The sequence below is a fragment of the Erpetoichthys calabaricus genome, chromosome 17, assembly GCF_900747795.2.
Source record: "Erpetoichthys calabaricus chromosome 17, fErpCal1.3, whole genome shotgun sequence".
Taxonomy (NCBI): Eukaryota; Metazoa; Chordata; class Cladistia; order Polypteriformes; family Polypteridae; genus Erpetoichthys; species Erpetoichthys calabaricus.
Window position 1 is genome coordinate 60,020,445 of NC_041410.2, and position 19,448 is coordinate 60,039,892.

General features: G+C 37.5%; 1 protein-coding gene across 3 annotated transcripts in view; it reads left to right on the forward strand.

Moving 5' to 3' along the window:
- Positions 1 to 9,333: 9,333 nt before the first annotated feature.
- Positions 9,334 to 19,448, forward strand: part of map1aa (microtubule-associated protein 1Aa) — a 275,632-nt gene continuing 265,517 nt past the window's right edge. For 2 of the 3 annotated variants that reach the window (XM_051920198.1, XM_051920200.1), the window contains exon 1: positions 9,334 to 9,616. In XM_051920198.1, coding sequence (XP_051776158.1) covers positions 9,391 to 9,616 — 226 coding nt within the window. In that variant the 5' untranslated portion in view covers positions 9,334 to 9,390. The remainder of the gene's footprint in view (positions 9,617 to 19,448) is intronic. The other variant, XM_051920199.1, reaches the window with a different exon arrangement.

A 19,448-nucleotide genomic window follows, 5' to 3' on the forward strand; every position in this document is an offset into this window, starting at 1 on the left:
CAGAGACTGAGAGAGGCCTGGACTTTGGGGGAGTTTGGTGCTTGAGGCACTGGGTTGTGCACTTTATTGGACTGTGATTATGTATAATAAACGTGTGGTGGACTTTAACATGGTATCCGTCTGTCTGTGTCCGGGCAGCTTATCACACGCCCCAAAACACGAGGCTGAGTCTCAGTACTGTAGCAAATCCAGCTTTATTCAACTTGAAACAGGAACAGCACGGTTATTTATTGTAGCAGGATCTTCCACTCTCCTACAGACAGACACAGCAATCAGGAAAGGTTGTGGCCAGGTTAGCGGCCAAGTAATACTGTTCCCTGCATTTATAATGTTCCTTGCATCACTCATCAACGATGGCACTTATCGCGCAACTGCATTTGGCTCGGATTTGCTTTCGCAGCGAGCAGCTGTATTGCTAGGGGCCTGCAGTTGTCCTGGAAATGGATAACATGCAGGACACTCTTCAGCGTGTGGTCCCGTTTGGGGGGAGTCTCAGAAGAGTTTTGAAACCTTTCAACATTTGAAATCTGGTCCTGAATTAATTTCACCATGATGTGGTTTACATGATTCCAGATATTCTGTATGTTAAGAAGACACAGTTCATTATAGTAAAGGTATAATTTAACTAATGCACTTTCAATTCAATTGTCTATCAGCATCTTTTCATACTGTATGCACAATTATATGGCTAAGTTGATTCTCCTAATATGATAAAGTGTTGCTGTAGAATTCTCAGGAGTGCAAAGTTAGGTTTGCAGCAAAACCTCTCTTTAAATTTTCCTTATGGCAAGTGAACTGGAAATGATAGGTCAGGAAACACTACTGGGACTCTTTTATATTATACTTACTATGAGAGTAACTGCCAAGTCATTTGTTTTTCTTCCTTTTTAATTTTCTCCCACTTTAGGCATTCTGGTGTGTGTTCAGACCATTATCTATCTATCTATCTATCTATCTATCTATCTATCTATCTATCTATCTATCTATCTATCTATCTATCTATCTATCTGTCTGTCTGTCTGTCTGTCTGTCTGTCTGTCTGTCTGTCTGTCTGTCTGTCTGTCTGTCAGAGGGGGACATTTTTTTGTGCACTGGGTGGTTCCATTAGGCACCCATTGTTGGGACTGGGGGGTGAGAAGTTAAAAGGCTGTCTGCAGGATGTAGGTATTTGCCATATTGCAAAGGAGTCACTTTGGCTGGTTGAGATTACAAACAATACCAAGTTGTGATAACAGTACTGCTCCTTCCTTGGAGGATGTCTGTATTTACCTGAAATTAACATGTTTGGCAATATTGGTTTCTAATCAGCAGATCTGTACTCATTAATTGTTGGTAACAATACATTTTGTTAACTTGTGTTTTCATTAATTGTTAAACCCAGGAAATTCAGATGTGCCATTGATTAAACTGATTGTCCAGGACTGACAACAGCAGGGACTGAAGGAGATTTAAACTCCTGGGCAGCAGAAGGCAGAGGAAAACAGTCCACTGAGAACGCTGCCAAGACACTCGGACAGAGCACAGGGGCTCGTAGGCAGACGAGGGTACCTGGCTGGCACGACGTGAGGCACAAGGATGGCAACACTTCCAGGGAGGAAGAGACAGCTCTGCAAGGAGACGCCGGATGTGGGTTCAACGAGAGAGGGAATCCGCATGAAAGGACCAAGAAAAGCTGACAGACAAGAAATGAGGTGTGCCTAGGTCACAGTAACACAAGGAGCCCAGAGTGGAAAAAAAGGGATGACGAAGAGACGCTGACAGGGATTCAATGTTTTGACACAACTTTTGTTGGGAAACGAGTATCCGGTGAACAGAATGCATCCGTGGACAGTTGAACAATCAAGTGTTGGGTTAGCACAGTGCACAAACTGGACTCTGCACCACTAAAGGTTGTATCCTCCAATTCTTGTTTTTAATGGACTTTTAGAGTGTGGACTGTGTGTTTTCCTTTTAAAAAAAAGGAAATTCGTTCCTGATATGTTTAGATTTTGTTATGTTCGTTTATCTTTTTAATGTACTTTATATTGTCTTTTGTAATAGAACTTACTGTGGCTTTTTTTTCTGAAATTACTGTTGTGTCTTTCATTGTGTGTTTACTCACCGCCCAATTTAAAGAAACCTGTGTGCTCTTATCAGTAAATTTCATGAGTTCCCAGTCTCTTAATAAAACTGGGTGGCATGGTCGGATATTGTAATGGTGTCTAAGTTAGATTACCTATAAGTGTGACCAGACACCTGTCACATATCTATCTATCTATCTATCTATCTATCTATCTATCTATCTATCTATCTATCTATCTATCTATCTATCTATCTATCTATCTATCTATCTATCTATCTATCTATCTATCTATCTATCTATCTATCTTGGTAAATCAGCCCCCGGGCACAGACAGACACCGGAATGTCCAAAACACACACATTTATTTTAAATAATCTACCCCACAATGCCTTAATTAGCCAAATTCAGTCTCTTTCTCTCTCTTTCTTTCTTCACCTCTTTGAATCCTTCTGCCGCCTCTACTCCTCTCCCAACAAGCTCCATCTTCCTCCTCCCAACTCTGGCTCCGCTACTGGAGTGAGGTGGCCCCTTTTATGCAGTACACCAGATGTGCTCCAGGAGCTTGGTGATGATCTTCCAGTGGCACTTCCTGGTGCCAAAAAGATGAGCTATGTTGGGCTGAATGTACCTTTTTATTGAAGCATTTTTAAAACATTAAAACATTTCCTGCATTGTTATGCTTGAATATATGGTCATATAACTTATATAATTTTTAATAAGAAGAATTAAAGTAAAGCTACCTTTTCTATTACATTACTAGCCTGGCATTTGTACTGTTTACCCTTTGATATTCATATCAATTGGCAGTATGGTGGTTCAGTATTTTAATCTTACAGCTCCAACAGACATGGTGAGTCACAGTGTGGAGTTTACATGTTCACCCTGCAACCAAATGGTTTTTTATCCAAGTGCATCAGCTAGTCTCCCACTCTAAACTGGCCAGGGGTGGGTGTGTTTGTGTGTGTGTGTGTGTGTGTGTGTGTGTGTGTGTGTGTGTGTGTATGCTCTGGGGTAAACTGGTATTCCATCCAGAAAAGATTTCAGCTACCTGTGACCCTAAACTGGGATAAGGTAGGTTTAGAAAATAGATTGTGAAAGTCCAAACCCAGTGAAAGTCATAGCTGAACTATTCTCTAAAATAATTAAAGAGGACTTCAAATCAGACATCAAGATCTCAGCAGCTTACTGCATACAGTATGTGGAATGAATGTCTCAAAACAAAGTAGCCTGATTGTCTGTTTCAACAAACCACGGGTTAAAGAAAATTTAATGTTAATTCTCAGATGGAAAGAAGAGATTATATTTTAAAATAATTGCATTTCTATTTTCCCTGATTTCTTCCCTTCAACAGATGCTAAACAAGACCCCTTCTACAGTAGTAAGCAGTGCTTACTCAAAGTCTGCTAAATTGAAAGTGATTTTTGATGACCAATTCTACATCTTCAATTCTCCTAAAGAAGAAGAAAAAGCTAACAAGACTGATCCGGACATCATTTAAACCATGAACATGAGTCATGTTGTGTTCTGGTAATGCAAAGAAGATTCTGCTTGCAATTTGATCTATTTGTAATACGACATTTGCCGTAAATATCCTGCCTTGTGCCCTGTGTTGGCTGGGATTGGCTCCAGCAGACCCCCGTGACCCTGTGTTAGGATACAGCGGGTTGGAGAATGACTGACTGACTATACATTCTATTTCCTTTTTGGATACTTTTTTGATTTTCTTTTCTTTTCTGTTACAATATTTTAATTTCTTTTATTATATATGTGTATATTTTGATAACCACTAAGTAACTAGTTATTTACAGTATTTTTTCCTCGCCTAAGGAGACTGTTAACATCATATCCTAGGTTTATTGTATCTGGACTATACTATCATAAATTATCTCAATTTTCAAAAGGACTACTTAACATCAAACACTAGATTTATTGTATCTGGACTGTGCTATCATAAGATATCTCAATTTTAATCTTTACTACTCCTCTGCTGAAGGTTTGTTTTGTTTGGGATGTGCTGTGTCTCTTAGTATGTCACATTTTGCAAAGTGTGGTCTAGCCTCCCTTAGGGAGGCAAAATGAGAGATGGCTCCACGGGGGCCTCGGCTTGGGAGAGAGCAAGTTACTTCTTATCTATCCTTTCTACCTCAACAAGTATAAGTGCCAATGTGATAATAGGCTTTGCAGCCATAATTCTCAGCAACAATATGAAATTTTAAACTATTGTATGAAACAGTGTACTACTTTTACTGAAGTTTACAAAATGTCCTTAAAAGTCCAGAATCAGTGTCTCTCTGACTACACAGTGAACTTGAGTGTCAAAGGTCTCAATCACGATCTAAAGAGAAAAAAGTATTTTCTCACCTATCATATCTATATACCAAAATAGTGTTTTTACAGAGGACAATTTTAATAAGTAAGGACCAGTTTTGGTTGCAAAGAGATGAGACTGGCCAAATCTTTCACTCCAGAAATAAAAAAGAAAACTAGAGGTCTGGGAATCTTCATACACAAAAGAACCTCATTTGTAGTATTAGATGTAGTATATGATCACGAAGAGCAATATAGCATGGTGATGGATACTTTATTTCAGTCTAAAGTAATTCTGATAAATATATATATATATATGCACTTAACATGGATGATAGAGATTTCATCCAAAATGCATTTGCATCTGTTCCTAAGTGAACACTTATAAAATTATGATGGCTGGAGACTTTAATTCATCTGTAATGGTGAAAACATCTAACACTGCACAGATAGTCACAGTTTGTAAAGGAGTATTACTTATCAGACCCATGGAGATTTTTAAATCCAAATTTAAGAACATAGTCCTTCTTATTAGTCATCACAGTTACTCAAGAATTGATTATTTCTTTATTGGTAATAAATCATTGCCCACTATCGAATCTTGCACGTTAGATGCTATTGTTATCTCCAATCACTCCCCTCTGATCATGGAGCTTAAATCACTATGCCCTACACACTGAACTTGTAACTGGCATCTTAACCCCCTGTCATTAGCTGATGAGAACAGTACAGAATTAATCTCTGAGCAAGTTAATTATTTTCTAAAGACAAATACATCCTCAGAGGTCTCTGCAGGAATACTATGGGAAACTCTGAATGCCTTTGTAAGAGTAGAGATTATTTCATATCTTTCCCACAAAAATAAATTGGAAATTAAGAAAGTGTCAGAGCCAATCAATGAAATTACCAGAATAGATCAAGAATATGCCAGGTTTCCAAATGGGGCACTTTATAGGGAAAGAAAGGTTTTACAATCAGAATTTAATCTCTTGACAACAAAAGAGATATTTCACTTCTGAATATTTATGTTGATATTAGATACAATGTTCTAGATAGAAGGACTGAGAAGGTGCTTCCCCCTGTAATATCACAAGACCTAACCAGATTTATTAAAGGCAGACAGTTTCTAATCTTCGACATTCATTTAATCTAATATACTCACCCATAAAATGTAATATACCAGAAATCATATTACTTTGTACGCAGAAAAAGTATTTGACATGGTTGAATGGGACTACCTATTCATCATTTTGCTCAAATGTAGGTTTGGCCCAAATATATGTGCATGGATGAAACTACTCCATATTAGTCCAGAAGACTCTTGTTTGTGTTAACAGCTTTATTTCAAATTACTTCAAACTAGAACATGGTACTCAACAAGGATGTCCCCTATCACCACTGCTCTCTGCAATTGACATAGAGCCATTGGCGTGGAAGAAAATTTTTAAACAGACACCACCCACTGGAATGCCCTGATTTCAGCAATAAAACACAGTAAGGAGAAATTGTCAATCATTACTCTTCATCTAAATCTTGCAAGAGACAACAACATACTTTATTAGCCAGCACTGCAAAGAAAAGAGTGTCCTCTACGCTATATTTATACAATTCATTGATTAGGTCACTACTCAAAAGGGAATTCATTACATAATCAGAAAACTTTTAACATAATTGGGTACATCCAGTTGCTAACGGGACAAGACTAATGTTGATACTTTAAATAACCTCAATTAACCCCGTCCACTAGGTTGATTTGGAAGTCCTGTTAGCTTAGCATGTATATGACTTTTTAAATGTATTATTATTATTTTTATTTTAAGAGATGTGTGAGATTTTGCACGTTCATCCTGTTTTCTCATGATTTGTCAAAACAATGGTCTAATTTATAATCCAGCTGGGTACATCAACAGGACACTTTGTACTTTTACAATAGAACAATGATTGTACCTGAAAATATAAAATTTTCTCTTAAGTGTTATATAAAAAATAATAAAAAATACATTTATCATAGTGCATCCGCTTTTGAGCATAAGCTCAGAAGGATATGAGACTCGGACACATGCTAGGTGCACATTGGACCAGGGTTCAAATTCAACTCTTACATTGGAAATTCACTTTCAAAATGTATCACAGATAAAGGGGATTACCAGGCAAAGACTTTAACAGAAAACATCACTATATGCAGATGATATGGTAATGTACTGTATATATCAGACCCACAAAACTCTGTACCCTCAGTCCTCAATGCACAGAATTTCAAAAGGTATCTAGACTCAAAATTAATTTGAATAAAAGTGTGCTTTTTCCATTTAACTCTTTAGCACACATTGTTAGACTGGACACCTTCTCATTTATTTTTTAGCAGATCAGTTCAAATACCTAGAGGTAAATACCAAAAGTAAATATATAGATCTTTTTCAACAAAATTTTCCTATCTTCATGGAAAAAATGAAACAAGATGTGAACAGATGGTCTACCTTCCATCCATCTCACATTAGCAGGGAGAGTCAATACTATCAAGATGTTCATCCTGCCCAAGCTTCTATTTATTTTTCAGAGTATCCCCATATACATTAACAAATCATTCTTTAAGAAATTAAATTCAATTATAACTTCATTTATTTGGAATTTGAAACATTCACGCAACCAAAGGGCAACTCTACAATGACTTAAAGCAGAAGAGAAGGGAACATGGCACTACCTAACTTTCAATTTTATTACTGTGCAGCAAATGTATAAACTATACAGACCTAGGCATCGATACAAATTAATGAATATACACAAGCCTTGTCTACAATAGAAATAAAATCTTGCTGTAGTTCTTTATATGCCCTAATCTGTAAACACAAACTATCATCAATATACTGATAATCCAAATGTCCGTCATTCATTCAGAATTTGGAACCAATGTAGGAAGCACTTTAAGACAGAGAAGCTCTTATCTGTTGCATCTTTATGGTAATCACCTTCTCCTACCCTCTCCACCTTACACAGTATTTAATATTTGTAAAATATCTAGGATTAAAACTCTTACAGATTTGTATATACTGTAGGTAATGTCTCACATTTTATGAACAATTACACTTAAAATTTAACTTCCCATCAACACTATTTTTTCCACTACTTCCAAATTAGAAATTTTGATAAAAGGAACCTGTTTAGTTTTCCTCACCTCCCACCCATTTCTACTCCAGAGCCAATACTGATCAGTTTTGAAAACTCAGGCAGTATCTCAACAATATGCAAAAACATTTTAAAGTCTCTTCCTTTCAAAGATCATAGGGTATATTGGGGAAAGGATCTTTTACTTAACATCTCTGAAAAGGAGTGGAAGACAGCCATGCATATAATACACTCCAGCTCCATATGCACAAAGTATTCAATCATCCAGCTTAAAATCTTTTATCGAGCACATTTATCTCATTTAATATTGTCCAAACTGTATCCAGGGCAAGATTCAACCTGTGAACGTTGCAGTCTACCTCCATCCTAACTAGGCCACATGTTATGGGCATGTATCAAATTAAAATAATTCTGGACACAAATCCTTGAATGCCTATTAGACAGCCGTGGTGTCACAATCACTCCCAATGCATTAACAGCTGTGTTTGGTGTAATCCTGGATGGGCTTAAAGTGGAGAAGGACAGACTGATTGTAATTGCCTTTACCACACTACTAGCACACAGACTGATCTTGTTCAACTGGAAGAATCCCAGCCCACCTTTTATAAGTTAGTGGGTAACTGATGTTCTATTCTATTTGAAATAGGAAAAAATCAAATTCTCACTTGCAGGACCTGTTCAAAACTTTTTTTTAACATGGCAAGATCTAATTAATCAAATCTTAGAATAATCATTTATATTGGGGAAAAGCACATTCTCCTTTCTTTTTTATTTTTACATATTTGATTTTGTTGTAGGCTCTCTTTTCTCTCTCTCGGGCAGTGGTTGAATTATGGCTTGTTAAGCTTGACTTGATTGTATGGAATGCTGTTTTCTTCAAATAAAATCAATAAAATTTAAAAAAAAAGAAGAAATTAGATAGGTGGTTAGTCGTTCCATTATATTTGCTTAAATATTCTTGCACTCTTTAGTGAAATATTCTGATCTTTACTGCTGGTATTTCTGCCATTATTTTAGTATTTTAGAACATTTTCTATCTTAAATTATTACATACTCATAGGTTTATACAGTTTGTTTCCTATTTACATACTGGCTGTGCCATGATGTTGAAACCAGAAATTAATCTAGACATGAATTACCGTGAAAGGCTGTGTGGAATGAGTGACTTACTCTTCACTTTTTTATATTCTATTATATTTTGAATTAAAAGTTGTAAATGAAGGAGGATATGGATTTACGTAAGCAGTAAAAAAGTCCCAAATACCACCCCAGTTACATGTCATTTTTAAATCTTTTCCCTTTCTCAATCTCTTATCAATGCCATATGGTTGAGCTACGTGTTGTGCCTATTTTTATATGAGTAATGAGCTCTGAGTTTGTCAATAAGAAGGTCACTATGTATAAAATATGTTAAAATGTATTCTATATAGAAATTAGTTAAATCACAGTTGGTTGACTACTTTTGCCTTTACTGCATTTGTTCCCCGAGGAACGAACACCACAAGCCTGAAAAAAGAGTTACATTAAGACAGCGTGACTGGTGTTTTGGGCAGTGATTGGGGGTGGGGGAGGGGGGCAAGAGGACACACCCACACAATGCAGATAAATCTGATCCACCTAAGCCATGCCTTTCTGTTATGATCTTTCAGCCCTGCGCCACAATGTATTACACAGCACCATTGCTAGTGACGTATACAGCCATTAACACTGGGTCTTAGCAGCACTATCCCGTGCTACACATTGCCATTGGCTTAGTGAGATATCAGGTGGCCAGATCCGTCTACCACCAATGAGAATTATGTCATGGATCCTTTAAGAACACGTCGAGATTCTATTAACTTGATCCAGTCCTCCTTCTTGCCTTCTCTTCCACGGGTAAGCTCGTGGAAGCAGTTGTCATGGAGACGGAGGTCGGGCCGGCGTCAGCTCGCTGTGCTGTTGCCATGGAGATCTTTTCTGAAACCGAGGAGCCAGAGTCTCTGCAGCAGCAAGTAGTTCAGCACCACGGAGAGCGGCGACTGGCTAGCGCTGCGGTCCACAAAGGAAGTTATTACATTTTGATCGTCATCGGAGAGCTCGACTCTGATGAACAACTAGATGCCACCAGGAAGCAAATAGAGCTGGGTGAGTCTGATCTGATAGCTGGCAGAACCGAACAGCGCATCTCTCTGCAGTAAATGTGCTGACGGAAAAAAGTTGCATAAATGCGCAACACGTACTTTTGACGCACTTGCTAAAACGACGGCGGAGCAAGAATGAAAACATTTTGTTGGATTAAACGCGTGTTAAAGTAAGCTCTAATAAATAACACTGTATTCTTTCTGTAGATTTTGGTAAACTATTTTACACTCGGGTTACCGATAAAAAACAGGAGGGGTCTTTCAATTAATGACTAGTTGTCTCCATACTTGAGATGTAACTTCTGGCAGTTGATGAGGTTGTAATGTGGAACAGTGACATGTCTACATCCTTGATAAATCATTCTTTCAGATTTTCTTCAAGTCAGTTTTCAATGTAACATTTTCATATATGCATAAAGCCCAAAAGGCCAAAGATACATTGAATTTACGCTGTTTTAAGGATTCACTGTAGTAACATTTACACTATTATACTTAAGTTTGTATATGCGTGTTTGTCCTGCTTGTGCTTGTTCAGAAGCTGCGGCATATGTGGTTATATTAGATCGAGTATATGTATGGTATGTAGCCAAAATATGTTTAAAAAGGTCATTACTGTATTTTTCATTTAGTTTACAAATGCTAGACACAAATGTAATTGAGCAAACTTGTTTGTAACTCTAACCCACAATCACAAATTCATCCGCAGTGCACTTCTTCATCTGAACTGTTCCTTAGTCATCACACGAAGCACCGTGAACGAATTAGATGTTAATCACTTCGGTGTACACATTTAGAAGCTTAATTTAATCGCTTAACAAAGATCTCACGTTTCAGTCAATAAGGAAGTTTATTTTCAGAGGATTAGGATTAAATAAAGCTGTACAAAAACAGAAAAATACGCAGAGCGTCATTTTTTTGCAAGGTGAGTATTTCGGACGTGGGGAATAATGTAATGTTTATTTTGCCCAGTGATAGCATTATTTAAAGCTACAATCCGTCCCTCATGCGGTTTTTATCTTTTGTTTTGCTCTAAATATCAGAATGTTTTTGGCAATCAATTATATAATCTTTTAAGTATTATTTCAGCTTAATCTTACCTTACATCGCGTGCAGAAAACAAAATAAAAAAATGAAAATTGCCTATTAGTGATTAAAATGAATGCTGCAAGGATAACGGTTACACCATAGATTAAGTTAAGAAAAGCGCAATATTTGATTTTGCTGTCACAAAGCTGAATACAAACCTGGACAGTTCTAAAATGTTTGCTTCAGTATAGATAATCATTTACCTATATTAATTCTTGCTGAAACAATGGCAGCTATACTGAAAATTGTGATCTAATTATGGTGAGATTAACATTGCGACCGAAAATATGTCCCTACTACAAATATCGTGTAATACCATTGCCGTGCACTCGGCGAATAGTTTTCAAGCTGCAGTAGATTTCAACTCACCTTGCAGTCTCTGAAAATGCTGCCAAGAGATCACAGCCTGGAGCGTCTGCATTGTATTTCCGTCCTTCTGCAGGATTAAACGCACACTTACTAAAGCTGCAATTCATTTGGTGTCTCGTTTTTCTAATTAAACTACTGGGCAATAGAACCACAGTGGATGTTAGCGTTATATTCCTGCTTCACAACAGCACAGATTCAGGTGAAGTTATCACTGCTAAATTATAACTGAAGAAGAAATCATTTAAAACCTTTTAAACGAAGGTTGGAGGCTATCTTATTTTAAGAAAAATAAAAGCTATAAACTACAACTCCTCAGCGAGTCCCCTTTCCTTACAACTTAAAAAGAGTTTGAAGCATTTCACACAAACACCTTTACATTTGAGAACATGTACCCTAATGTGTATTGACAGTAAGTCCCTAGACATAATGTAAACATTAAGGTCTCCTCGAAATTGCTTTGAGTTTTTTAGCAGTTTATGCACGTTGTTTACATTGGGAAAATAAAGACAATGACATTTTCTGTTGCTGAGTCATGTAGTATAGCGATCATAGCAATAACAACTGTGGCCTGTAGGGGGCACTCGAGCACCCCCAACCCGACACAGAAAGGCTCTGGACACAAGTCTCAATAAACGAGGATTTTTATTTTGTGGGAAAATCTTCCCCAAATGCTTCGACAACACAATTGCAGAAAGTACAAGCAACCCTTTACCTCTTCTTCACTTCCCCCTCTCACTGCCTCCTTCGCTTCTCCCAACAAGCTTCATCCTCCTTCCTGGCTCTCATTGTTGAGGCAACAGGCTCCTTTTATGTCACACCTAAGAGCACTGCTGGTGTCCCATAAGCATGGTCCAGAAACACTTCAGTATAAGGTGGGACCCAGATGAAGTGGGCTCAGCAGTCCCTGCAGCACCCCCAGAACCCAACCAGTCTGAACCAGCAAACTCTAATTCTCTTTGTGCACTGTGAAAATCCGTGGCACTGTAGCAACTGGAGGGCTGTCACCTAGTGATTCAGGGGAGATAATGCCCTGTGCATGTTCTATCCCTTGGTCCTTCCATTACGAAGGTATCCCAGCTGGGGTAAGGGTCTCGTCTGTCAGCTGCACAACAAATGCCTAGATGCAATGTACTTAAAATGAATAATAATGAAAATACAAAACTACATACAGCTATATTTGTTGTAATAACATTGACAACTGGAAAGGCAGATCATTAAGATCCCGATTATCTAATGCACATTTATTTATTACATTTTATTTTTTCTTCCAAAAATAATATAATATCATTCCTTTTATTATTCACAGGTTGGTATAGTCCTGAAACAAGTCTTTCAACATATTTTATTGGATAGGGTGCTGGCATTCATTATTGTTAATGGCAAGATGATAGGCACATTGAACAAGCATCAACTTAAGTCTCTTTAGGCACAAGGTGTTTAAATTAATGCTTGTCATCCCAACATGTAAACTTCAAAAGTATCATGATGCACACTTTTTTATTCTAGAAATTCAACACTAAAATGTTTTATTGAAAACCGAAAGAAAGATTTAGCAATATACTTATAAATTTGCATGAAATCATTTATGATTAAGAACATTTCTTTAACATTTTTACTTACTGCTATCTGTTAATATAAATTGCACAATTATTTTTGCTAATGAAGTACTTTTTGAAGAGCTTAAAAATAATGTCATTGTTTGCTCTTCATACTTTTGTTGTTGCATACAAAATAATCATAATTTGCATTATTATTAATTACCACTTTGTATTTAGAATTTACATTGAATTAGTTTTGGCTCCAAAAGCTGCAATATATAGAGGGTTACATTTTTGTGTTTCTTCTCTAATAATAATTAGTTTTGGCTCCAAAAGCTGCAATATATAGAGGGTTACATTTTTGTGTTTCTTCTCTAATAATTTTTTTCTTACTACTACTTTGATAAGGTGAAACGAAATGCTAAACAGTATCTTAAGAAAATTACATAGTTGCTTCATTATTATAAAATGTACGTTTTTTTGTACATAGAAATCACTTACAGCTTCATGTAGTCATCAAAATTGACTAGTAAATTTAAATACTTTATCCAGGTTTGATCAGCACTTCTTTTTAATCAGTTTCAAAAACAGTAAGCAAGATCTTTACATTTAAAAGCAAATGTGTGGAGAATATGTGGAGCATATGAAGCTGAGAAAATGTGTGAAAATATATCGTTGATTCCTTGTAGATAGATAGATAGATAGATAGATAGATAGATAGATAGATAGATAGATAGATAGATAGATAGATAGATAGATAGATAGATAGATTATTAATCCCAAGGGGAAATTCACAAGTATGTTATCTTTTAATCTATCTCTGTTCTTTAGAATACTAGGGGGCTCCGCCCCCTGCTCGCTTCGCTCGCCAACCCCTGTGTTTGGTTTACCAGATATACAATACAATTTATTTTTTGTATAGCCCAAAATCACACAAGAAGTGCTGCAATGGGCTTTAACAGGCCCTGCCTCTTGACAGCCCCCCAGCCTTGACCCTCTAAGAAGACCAGAAAAAACTCCCAAAAAAACCCTTGTAGGGAAAAAATGGAAGAAACCTCGGGAAAGGCAGTTCAAAGAGAGACCCCTTTCCAAGTAGGTTGCGCGTGCAGTGGGTGTCAAAAAGAAGGGGGTCAATACAATACAGTACAATACATAGAACAGAATAAATCCTCAATACAGTTTAAAAATAAAAATTCTAGAAGTACGGAGTAGAATTTCACATTAGATTATATCACATAATATGATTTGGATTTGTTTTAAGTCCTGGACACCTCATTCATCAAGCTGCCTCCCCCATATTGCCATTCCACATCTGAAATAGCGCTATGCGATGAAAGGACCCCTCATTCCCACGTCTCCAGTCATCAGGGATGACTTTACCTTAGGCAGGCAATCTACAATTTAAAGAGATTGTTATTTTCTTGGGAATTGTTACATATGCATTATTTTCACTTTTATTTTTAAAACTTTTGTAAAAACAATACTTGTCCTTTATTTCCTGCCCTATGCGTGGTTACATCTCTTTCTTGCCAGACGTATAATGCTGCTCGTGTTGTGAAGGGGGTTGTGGCTGAACGCACGCTAAGGATAAGCCTTCGGATCATTTGCTGTCTTTTTGCTGCTTGCTAGCTGCCTCTTCTGCCTGTCGCATGTCGCTGTTTTAAGAGCTCAGAGAAAATGATGCTTGCCTGCCAAAAGCAATCCAACAACTGCTAGCTTAGAGGTCTGTTGACTTGTTTTAAATGATGACTCACTGCCTGGTCTCGCGTGACATTGTAAAAGCAATACCTGTCTTTTATTTCTGGCCCCGGGCGTGGTTGAATTCTTTCTTGCAGGATGTATAACGCTGCTCGCGTTCGGTTGGGGTAGCTGCTGTCGCGTTGCCCTTCGATCTTTTTAAAGCCTGTACAGCCACTGTCCTTTTTGCTATGGCCCTGGGACAATCTCTTGGCACCAAGTCTCATGTTTACGGTCCCCGCGAGACGCATCGTGGCAAGTCTCCTTGGTCTCGCGGATCTTTAAAATGTCTTTCGAGATTATCACATGTCGTAGCCTTGCATTTGCTTTCCATTCCAGGATTTACTTTTATATTTGGAGAGAAAAATAGCAGAGATACATATTCTTAGAGATTCTTAGAACAGCCATAACTGATTTCATAGTGTGTTCATGGGAGAACCTGAAGCTTTACTCAAATGGATTCATGTCTTAGAGACAAGCAGTATTTGTTATCATTTTCTATTTTATATGTAGTATTTCAATGGTTTTTTTCATGCAGTTCTGCATCTTTTCTTATCTCCTTTCATTGAATATAATTTTCTAATAAATCAGTAACCTTAAATAAAAGAAGATAGCAACAGAAAATGTGGTGTTTCCATAACCTTTTCTCCAGTATAAATAAATGACAGTAGGGAAGTACGTTTTGAGAGCTGGAAAGTGTTATACTGTATTAGATTGAAGGTGTTTCACTTTTGAATTTTTGTTTATTTCTTTTGAGGAACCTGCAAAATACAGTATATTACAGTGTAGAGTGTATATGTATAGATCATGTTTGTGTGAGCATCCTATTAGTAAAAATAATAGTAGTAGTAGTAGTACTATTATCACATGTACAGATTAGAGTGAAATTCTTGCATTTATAATCAACATTCAACACTTTGTCATTCTCCAGCTCCATGATAAACAAGAACATGTTATAATACAGAACTTATTTTAATTAGTTTTGCACACAAATCAGTGTAGCTGGTCATGTTAAGTGCTCATGTCCTGTGCCAAAATAAAGGAGGGGGAAAAGTGGCCTTAGAGGTTGATACAGTATGTTTCATAATTTTATCCACTAATGCAATATGCATCATATACGTCCAGAACATAAGGGAGCTGTGTGCTAGAAAAATTATGTGATGACTATTCTCAGCAGTGCTTTGTGTGAGCTGAACAGATGCCATACCAGTATGACCATTACAGTGAGCCATATACTGTATTCATTTTTCACCTGTGACTGTGATCACTCACTGCTCCATCTCCATCATTAAATTTGATAATGATAGCACCATCATAGGTCAGGTTACTAGCAATTATGCTTACAACAAAGATTATTGCCTTCTGACACACTTGTGCAATGCCAACAACCTCTCCCATATTAGTTCCCATAAAGCATCTTTCTGTGAGTTCTTGTATTTGTGTTCACTAATGAGTGAACTGAGTTCCTGTTTACAGAGCACCACTGTTTAGTGCCAAGGTTAGGTCCTGATGCTGTCTCACCCTTTTGGATCGAGTGGACTTTAAAAATGTACAAATAAATGATTCAGCAATGAACTTGATCCATTCTTACTCTCAGTCCCATCATCCTATCTTTTCATCAATTTTCTTCTGAACCCAATAATTAAATTATGGATTACATTATGAAGACTAGGACACCTTTATGAAATCATTGAGCAAAACTGAGGAACCAGCCCTAAAGAGAGTACCATTCCATCCTGGAACTCACACAGCCGTCTACCACATACACTCAGAAAAGGATAATTTGGAGTAATCAGTACAACTTGAATACATGTTTGAGGTATACTAGAAGACAACCATAGCATCTGGAAGAAACATTTTATGTGGACATGGTTAAAATGTACAAGGCATAAGCAGGCATTGACTTCATGGGGATTTGAACTCAGTCTCCTACTTGTTTTCATCTAGATAGATAGATAGATAGATAGATAGATAGATAGATAGATAGATAGATAGATAGATAGATAGATAGATAGATAGATAGATAGATAGATAGATAGATAGATAGATAGATAGATAGTCCCAAGGGGAAATTCGCATACTGATAAGGAAATTATATTAAATCAAAGAGTGATAAAAAATGCAACTAAAACAGACAAGAACTTTGTATAATGTTAACGTTTACCCCCCCGGTGGAATTGAAGAGTCGCACAGTGTGGGGGAGGAACGATCTCCTCAGTCTGTCAGTGGAGCAGGACAGTGACAGCAGTCTGTCGCTGAAGCTGCTCCTCTGTCTGGAGATGACACTGTTTAGTGGATGCAGTGGATTCTCCATGATTGACAGGAGCCTGCTCAGTGCCTGTCGCTCTGCCACAGATGTCAAACTGTTCAGCTCCATGCCAACAATAGAGCCTGCCTTCCTCACCAGTTTGTCCATGCATGAGGCGTTCTTTTTCTTTATGCTGCCTCCCCAGCACACCACCGCATAGAAGAGGGCACTCGCCACAACCGTCTGATAGAACATCTGCAGCATCTTATTGTAGATGTTGAAGGATGCCAGCCTTCTAAGGAAGTATAGTCGGCTCTGTCCTCTGTTGCACAGAGCATCAGTATTGGCAGTCCAGTCCAATTTATCATCCAGTTGCACTCCCAGATATTTATAGGTCTGCACCCTCTGCGCACAGTCACCTCTGATGATCACAGGGTCCATGAGGGGCCTGGGTCTCCTAAAATCCACCACCAGCTCCTTGGTTTTGCTGGTGTTCAGGTGTAGGTGGTTTGAGTCGCACCATTTAACAAAGTCCTTGATTAGGTCCCTATACTCCTCCTCCTGCCCACTCCTGATGCAGCCCACGATAGCAGTGTCGTCAGCTAACTTTTGCACGTGGCAGGACTCCGAGTTATATTGGAAGTCTGATGTATATATGCTGAACAGGACCAGAGAAAGTACAGTCCCCTGCGGCGCTTCTGTGTTGCTGACCACAATGTCAGACCTGCAGTTCCTGAGATGCACATACTGAGGTCCTACCTACCTTGTTAATTAAAATAGAATAAATAGGATAAATCCCTCTACATTAAGGTTAAGCAGTCTTCAGGTATATTAAAGTCTCAATCATTGTTAAACATTTACAATTAATCACAGTGCCCGAAAAAGAATATTAATTTACATCAGGGCTAATGCATATTTGACCTAGCTATGCAGGTTCTAGTTAAATGTAATGGGATGCTCCTGTGCCATTATTTTCTTTCCTATTCCTCTACTAGCTTCATGAATACAAGCTCAATAAATGCTATGCTGGCAATGACTCAAACACAATGGTAGCTGCTGACTTCAGCAAGACTGCGGCAGAAGTGGGAGGCAGTACAAAGTAAAATTGAGGGATGTACTGCCAAACCATGTATGTATCTGAGGAAACTGAAGAAAAACCCATTGCAATAGACCAATAAGCTTACTGTATTCAAGTAAACTGCAATCTGCTGGCTGGACACTACAGCCTAAAAGCAGTTGAAACCTGCAGTGAAACACACAACGAAGACTGCTTACTTAAGATATGTAGAACTAGGAATGTTAGATCATGTTTTAAGGCACATTCATATTTGATGTGGGAAAACAAGACGTAAATGAAAATTAGAATCATCATCCAAAATTCCTCTTCATTTTAATTTAATTCACAATAGTCTGAAAAAAATAAAATCTGTTGTGTTTGCCATTTCTAACATGACTAATCACTGAATAGAACAGCTTATTGTTTTAATATATTTTTTATTTAAATGGCCAAACTTTTTAAAATGTATCTGTTGAACAAAGGCCCCTTTCTGTTAGGAGGTACAATATATCATTATTCTGCTTTTGTCCCATCAGGAGTGACATCTGGTAGTAGTTCATTGTGCTTAGTTGAGCTTACTGTGTGTAGTATTAAGCTGTTGGACAGTGATGAGTTAGGTAGTGCTGAGTGTTGATGACTTACTGATTTAATGGTTGCATAATATTGAGTTGCTTGGGTCTGAAGGCTTAAATGTTCAGAAAGCATATATTGTATAAAAACAAGGAAAATTAAAATGGTTAATAGTTATGAGTTTCAGAAGGTCAGTGACAACAAGTAAATAGTAATGTCTGCCGTTTCTTTCTTTAGAATGGTGTATTATGGCATGTTCAAGTTCAGCTACATATCTATTATCACTACAATGAAATTTATATTTATATGTCCTTCACAGAGTAGAGACAGTAGAAAAGTAACAACTACAGACGGTGAATACAACATAATCTTTTAAAGATACCATCTGTCAATATTCACAAGAAACACTCATTCAGTTATTAGTATGTTTGACTGAAGAATAGCTACATAATCCATGGATAACACCTATCCCTGATTATAGTGGTGGTAGTAGTGGTAGTATTGTCATATATACAGAGTACAATGAAATTCATACTTGCACAACCAACAAACATCCAACATGTCACCCCTCTCAGGCACCATGATAGACAAGCATGTTGTAAAATACAGAACTTCATTTTGATCAGTAGAAAACACAAATTAGATTGCCCCGTGGCATCAGTGCTAATGTCCTTCACCATTTAGCAAAACGGAGAAGAGGAAAAAGTGACTGTGGAGGTTGTAAGAATTTACTGATAATACTGTCTGCCTTTCAAAGGAAATGTACATTGTATACAGTATGTCAACACAATGGTGCTGTGCACCAGTAATATTCTATGTCGAATTCTCCATTCTCAGGAGTGCTTTTTGCATCCTCAGCACACCAATGAGAGCAGACCCCACTATGTACCTACAATAACTGGAGAGCATAAATTGGCATATTGGGGTTTTCCTCGGACATCTGAGAAATCAGGCATTGGTGAGGCTATGTTACAATAGTGAGATGTGCTGTGCCAGCTCTTATGTTCAGTGATGGTAACTCAAAAAATGTAAAGCTGATGACTTTCGCATCACATTGAAGTTAGATGCAAGTGTGGTCTGCCTCCTGCTTCATCAGTCTATGGCCATCTCCGTTCTTTTTCTATTATTAGGGGAGATATTTTTGGCATGGCACTACAGTGTCAGATGACAAATATCTATGGCCTATTATGGTGGTATCATTATTAAATGTAATGTAAAATGTAGTCACAGG